At 41.4% G+C, this 6835-nt stretch overlaps 1 protein-coding gene across 1 annotated transcript in view; it reads right to left on the bottom strand.

The window, feature by feature from the left end:
• gosr2 (golgi SNAP receptor complex member 2) overlaps positions 1-6335 on the bottom strand; it is a 7874-nt gene extending 1539 nt beyond the window's left edge. The window contains exons 1-5 of the mRNA XM_080009102.1: positions 6186-6335; positions 5384-5448; positions 2431-2539; positions 1681-1813; positions 1-59 (exon numbers count right to left, since the gene is read on the bottom strand). The exon at positions 1-59 is cut by the window's left edge and continues 82 nt beyond it. Of these exons, the coding sequence (XP_079865228.1) occupies positions 1-59; positions 1681-1813; positions 2431-2539; positions 5384-5448; positions 6186-6214 (395 nt within the window). The 5' untranslated portion in view covers positions 6215-6335. The remainder of the gene's footprint in view (positions 60-1680; positions 1814-2430; positions 2540-5383; positions 5449-6185) is intronic.
• Positions 6336-6835: the final 500 nt, after the last annotated feature.

Here is a 6835-nt window from a genome sequence, read left to right as displayed (position 1 = left end):
TCATGGAGACCTGAGTTGAACTGCAGCGTCTCGTCGATGGGGATGGAGGTGTCAGCATCCTGGGACGACCACCACCACCACGACGACAACAGCAACAACAACAACAACAACAACAACACCCTCAGAACACAGACAGGCACCAGGACCGACTCATTTCCACTTCTGTATTTAACTTTCCATTCAAACTATTGATGAAATCGAATCATCGTTATTATTGTAGTTTTGAACAGATAATTATGGTATCCTCCATCTTGCTCATTTATTCAGTTTTGAAAGTGTAACTGGGAACAGAATGTGGCGTTCAGACGGATCTTAGGCTCCGCTCACACTGCAGGCAGTAGTAAGCCAAATCAGATGTTTTTGCTCACATGTGATATGTTCCATAACAGTGTGAACAGCACCAATCACATGGAATCTCATCTCCATTCTCCACCTTCACATGTGGAGCTAAATGAGATACAGCTCCGATGTTTTGCAGTCGAATGGGACTTGGTGCCACTTTTACTTCACTCTAGAGCAGGGCTTCCCAACGCACCGCACAAAACGTTCATGGACCGGGGACACAAAAATATCAAGTTTGTGATTTTCCCCGACTGCGGGACCGGCGAACAGAGTGAGGCACACCGTGCCCCCGTCTGGATTTAACGGTTTGATCCTCGTGCTACACAGCCCCACGCCGCCCGACAACCAGCGTGCACCAGGCTGCCGTGTTGACCTCCGTACGACAGCGTGTGACGTCCTTGTTGCTTCTGTGCATGCGGGTCGGTTCACGACGTGTCTTCCACCATATTTAAAATTTAAAAGCAGATCTGAGCAATAAACGTGAATTGAGCAGGAAGGGTTGGAGTGTGAACGTAGCCTGAGACCTGCAGCGTGTTTGTCTGGGTCACCATGGTTACACGACCCGGTGCAGGTGTTTCAGAGGATGGAACTCTAGAAACAGGAAACAGTGTATGCTGTTTCTACTTCCTGTTTCCCCAAGTTACAGTGTGTCTAGGTGTTTCTACTTCCTGTTTCCCCAGCCTACAGTGTGTCTCGGTGTTTCTACTTCCTGTTTCCCAGGTTACAGTGTCTCTAGGTGTTTCTACTTCCTGTTTCCCCAGGCTACAGTGTGTCTAGGTGTTCCTACTTCCGGTTTCCCAGGTTACAGTGTGTCTAGGTGTTTCTACTTCCTGTTTCCCCAGGCTACAGTGTGTCTAAGTGTTTCTACTTCCTGTTTCCCCGGCTCCAGTGTGTCTAGGTGCTTCTACTTCCCGTTTCCCAGGCTACAGTGTGTCTAGATGTTTCCACTTCCTGTTTCTGCAGGTTACAATGTGTTTAGTGTTTCCACTTCCAGTATCCAGTGTGTCTAGGTGTTTCCATTCCCTGTTTCCCCAGGTTACAATGTGTCTAGGCGTTTCCACTTCCTGTTTCCCCAGGCTACAGTGTGTCTCTGTGTTTCCATTTCCTGTTTCCCCAGTATCCAGTGTGTCTGGGTGTTTCTACTTCCTGTTTACCCAGCCTACAGTGTGTCTAGGGGTTTATACTTCCTGTTTCCCCAGGTTACAGTGTGTCTAGGTGTTTCTACTTCCTGTTTCCCCAGTATCCAGTGTGTCGAGGCGTTTCCACTTCCTGTTTCCCCGATCTACAGTGCGTCTCTGTGTTTCTACTTCCTGTTTCCCAGGCTACAGTGTGTCGTACGTTGGTGGTGAAGGTGCGGCTCATCAGCTCCTCCCTCTCACGCTCCTGTGCCTCGCGGGTGTAGCGTCGCTGCTGGAAGTTCTGCAGCGCCGTGTGGAGGTGCTGCACGTCGTACTTGAGCTGCTCCACCCTCCTGAGAGAAGAGCAGAAGACCAAGTGATATCAGATTATTATCCAAGTCCCACACGCTCCCAACATGACACTTCTACATATCTGTGTGTAAACATGTTATGAAACATGTTATGTTCCTAAGATCTTAAGAAAGATACAGTGAGATGTGATGGAGTCAGTATCACCCAGACCTGGGTATGAGCTCCCCTCAGGAATGAAGAAGAAGAAGAAGAAGAAGAAGAAGAAGAAGAAGAAGAAGAAGAAGAAGAAGAAGAAGAAGAAGAAGAAGAAGAAGAAGAAGAAGTATACAGGATTTTTTTATTTTCCGCGCTGTGTTTTGTCAGCTTTTACATTTCCTGTCTTGTCTTCACTTCTCTTTCATTCCTTTCTTTCTGTTCCGTGAACATTACATCATTATTCTGAACTGATCTGCTGGACCGACTCGCCCCCCCGGACCGCCGCTGGACCGGCTGTCGGTGTTTGGAATGTTGACCCGGATCAGAGCGACGCAGCAGGAACGCTGTCGCTGCCGGAGATGTTTCCACAGAAATGAAACGCCACCGGTCTCACGCACATCTACGCCCGAGCACTCCACCCTCCACACACCGTCAGGATTCCCCCTGGCTCTCAGACACTCACAGTTTAGCATTCTGCCGGCGGTTGGGCGGCTCCTTGCTCGCCAGGATCTCCAGACGTTCCAGCTGAGTGAAGATCTTCTCCATCCTGCTCTGCAGCTCGTTCTCCAGCACTAAGGAGGTGGAGGAAAACGAATGATGACAACTCCACCAGGGCCACACATCAACACTTTATACACGATGACAATTACAACAACTTTTCAGTCTCACCATCTAAGGCATTACTAAAATACTTCACTCAACAAATTGGGTCTGATACAGAATTTAATATTAAAATTCATTTGTGATAAAAGGCAGAACTTCCAAACAAAGTATCCACATTACACATTTCTAATTGAATTCAGAAATTGAAACAATAGAATTGAATCACATCATAGTGTCAATATGGAGATTATTTTAACCCGACTCTACATTCGATAGTAAACTGAAAAGTCGGCAGTAATTCTAATTGTGAATAAAATATCAAAATATTGATATTGAATCCTATCGTGAGCGTTTCTATCAAAATCAAAACAAATCACACTATCCTGTTGTGGAAACCATCCTTCCTTCTTAGCAATTAATTGAGTTGAATAACAAAAATACAGGTACTCCTCACTTAACGACCGAGTTATATGTATATATATATAAATATAATATTTATACAAGTCCTACCTGTTTAACGACCGTTCAGACTTACAACCAGCTCCCTGACCAGTCTGTATTGTACACTGTGTACAATACCAAGCATCTCATCACCCTTTATATACTATATACACTATATACACTATATATACTATATATATACTACATACACTATATACACACTATATACACTATATACACTATAACTGGGTCGTTAAATGAGCAGTACCTGTATAAATATTATACATTTATATATATATATATATATATAACTGGGTCTTTAAGTGAGCAGTACCTGTATAAATATTATACATGTATATATATATATATATATATAACTGGGTCGTAAAGTGAGCAGTACCTGTATAAATATTATACATGTATATATATAACTGGGTCGTTCAGTGAGCAGTACCTGTATAAATATTATACATGTATATATATAACTGGGTGGTTAAGTGAGCAGTACCTGGAAAAATATTGAACATGCATATATATAGCTGGGTGGTTAAGTGAGCAGTACCTGTATAAATATTATACATGTATATATATAACTGGGTCATTAAGTGAGCAGTACCTGTATAAATATTGTACATGTATATATATAACTGGGTGGTTAAGTGAGCAGTACCTGTATAAATATTATACATGTATATATATAGCTGGGTCGTTAAGTGAGCAGTACCTGTATAAATATTATACATGTATAAATATAGCTGGGTGGTTAAGTGAGCAGTACCTGTATAAATATTATACATGTATATATATAGCTGGGTGGTTAAGTGAGCAGTACCTGTATAAATATTATACATGTATATATATAGCTGGGTGGTTAAGTGAGCAGTACCTGTATAAATATTATACATGTATATATATAGCTGGGTGGTTAAGTGAGCAGTACCTGTATAAATATTATACATGTATATATATAAATGGGTCGTTAAGTGAGCAGTACCTGTATAAATATTATACATGTATATATATAACTGGGTGGTTAAGTGAGCAGTACCTGTATAAATATTATACATGTATATATATAGCTGGGTCGTTAAGTGAGCAGTACCTGTATAAATATTATACATGTATATATATAGCTGGGTGGTTAAGTGAGCAGTACCTGTATAAATATTATACATGTATATATATAGCTGGGTGGTTAAGTGAGCAGTACCTGTATAAATATTATACATGTATATATATAAATGGGTCGTTAAGTGAGCAGTACCTGTATAAATATTATACATGTATATATATAGCTGGGTCGTAAAGTGAGCAGTACCTGTATAAATATTATACATGTATATATATAACTGGGTCGTTCAGTGAGCAGTACCTGTATAAATATTATACATGTATATATATAACTGGGTGGTTAAGTGAGCAGTACCTGGAAAAATATTGAACATGTATATATATAACTGGGTCATTAAGTGAGCAGTACCTGTATAAATATTGTACATGTATATATATAACTGGGTGGTTAAGTGAGCAGTACCTGTATAAATATTATACATGTATATATATAGCTGGGTGGTTAAGTGAGCAGTACCTGTATAAATATTATACATGTATATATATAGCTGGGTGGTTAAGTGAGCAGTACCTGTATAAATATTATACATGTATATATATAGCTGGGTGGTTAAGTGAGCAGTACCTGTATAAATATTATACATGTATATATATAGCTGGGTGGTTAAGTGAGCAGTACCTGTATAAATATTATACATGTATATATATAGCTGGGTGGTTAAGTGAGCAGTACCTGTATAAATATTATACATGTATATATATAGCTGGGTGGTTAAGTGAGCAGTACCTGTAAGGTTATTTCCATGCTGTGACATCTAGGAGAAACCCCACCCACATATGGGAAGCCCCGCCCATATATACAAAGCCCCACCCACAGAGCAGTTTAGATTTATCCGCTGGTTTTGACGCCGCTGCCGGCTGCCCTGCCGCTCGTCCCAATCAGCAGCTCCACATCCTCCCTCCACATGAGAGCAGCTCAGCTCCCACGGTATCTGCCCTCTCCACCCTACATGCAGCGTCCCCACCCGGCTGAGGGCTTCCTGTTGTGGCACCGGCTTGGTGGAGAACACACCATTCAGTCCCACAACACAGAGCATCCATCACCACGGAGCGCAGGCAAAGATCATGGCGCCAGGGCGGAATGACCTGGAGTATCAGTGACTTTGGAGAATAATATAGAGAAGAGAGTGAAGCCAAGGAGTGCCCCCCACCCTCCTGCCCTCCGCCCTTCTGCCCTCCACCCTCCACCCCTTAAAGAAACTAAAATAAAGAAACTGACGCAGAGGAAGCAGTGAACTCACAGTGAACCGACTGGCGCTCTGTTGTCTCCAGGCTCCCCATGTGGGACTGGACCTCGTGGATCTGTCTGAGAGAGGGGGACCTGGTTTGTTACTAGTCAGTTACTAGTCAGTTACTAGGTAGTTACTTTGGAGTTACTAGTCAATTACTGCTGCAGGTAGTTATGAGGTAGTCACTAGTCAGTGACTAGTCAGATAATTTTGTTAGTATTTCCATAATTCCTGCTCCTTATGTGGATCAATTTGGATGAACCTTGAACCACGATATGTCTGAGACATCCCGGTTCTAAAGACACCTCAACTGTGTCAGTAGCTGCAGTGGTTGTTCTGTTCCAGACACTTTTAGCCCGAAAAGTGCCAAGGAGGATAATAATAAAAATCCGAACAATAACAATAGAGTTAGACCCCGAATGACTCAAAATAAAACTGGAGCTTGAGATCAATCGGAATATTTAGCTGATACATTTACAAATGTTGTCCCTCTTTATACAGATTCAAATAATACACATTCATATAATACACATTCATATAATACACATTCATATAATACACATTCATATAATACACATTCATATAATACACATTCATATAATACACATTCATATAATACAAAACGGAGTCCTGGGATCTCACTATTTCACTTGTTAGGGAATAAAGTTCTGATAAACGGAGCTTATTGTCATTATCATTATGATAATTATTATAATTATTATAATTCTTATTATGATTATTATTATTATAATTATTAGAAGCAGAACACAACAGACAAACAGAAGAGCTTGTTTAAGTTTCAGTGTTTTCTTACTTGTTAGTTTGGTGGTAAAGCGGTTCCATGTTCCTTTACAGAATAATAATATGACTATAATAGTAATTATAATAATAATAATAATAATAATAATAATAATAATTGCTTTTTATTCCACTTGGAGCCTCCAGCTCAGTTAAGCTAACAGCTAACACGTCATCAGCTGAGCTTTGTGTCCGGAAGTGGAGAGGCGGAAGCGAGGGGCTCGAGCTCCTGCTGCGTTCAAGTCGAGTAGGAATTCACGGATGGTGAGATGTCGTGTTGAGGCAGGCTGGCTATGACGTCACTGATCAACCCGATTTGACGGCTTCTCAATGCCAATAGGCTGTCCATGCTTTTTCCACAGTGGTGACGTTAAGTGGATAAATCGGGTTGAATTGTTTTGGTGAATAGAACACCGAACGGAGACATCTGATCGTTAACCCTGTATCCTAATTGAATCAAACACAAGATGAAGTGGCTCCGTGTTCTCAGGTTCACAAGCTGAGACGCATGTGTTGTAGGGTGGTGTGTTGTAGGGTGGTGTGTTGTAGGGTGGTGTGTTGTAGTGTGGTGTGTTGTAGTGTGGTGTGTTGTAGGGTGGTGTGTTGTAGTGTGGTGTGTTGTAAGGTGGTGTGTTGTAGGGTGGTGTGTTGTAGTGTGGTGTGTTG

The sequence above is a fragment of the Zeus faber genome (assembly GCF_960531495.2).
Source record: "Zeus faber genome assembly, chromosome: 11".
Taxonomy (NCBI): Eukaryota; Metazoa; Chordata; class Actinopteri; order Zeiformes; family Zeidae; genus Zeus; species Zeus faber.
The sequence above is the reverse complement of the archived record's forward strand: the minus strand, read 5'-3'. Positions and strand labels throughout refer to the sequence as shown.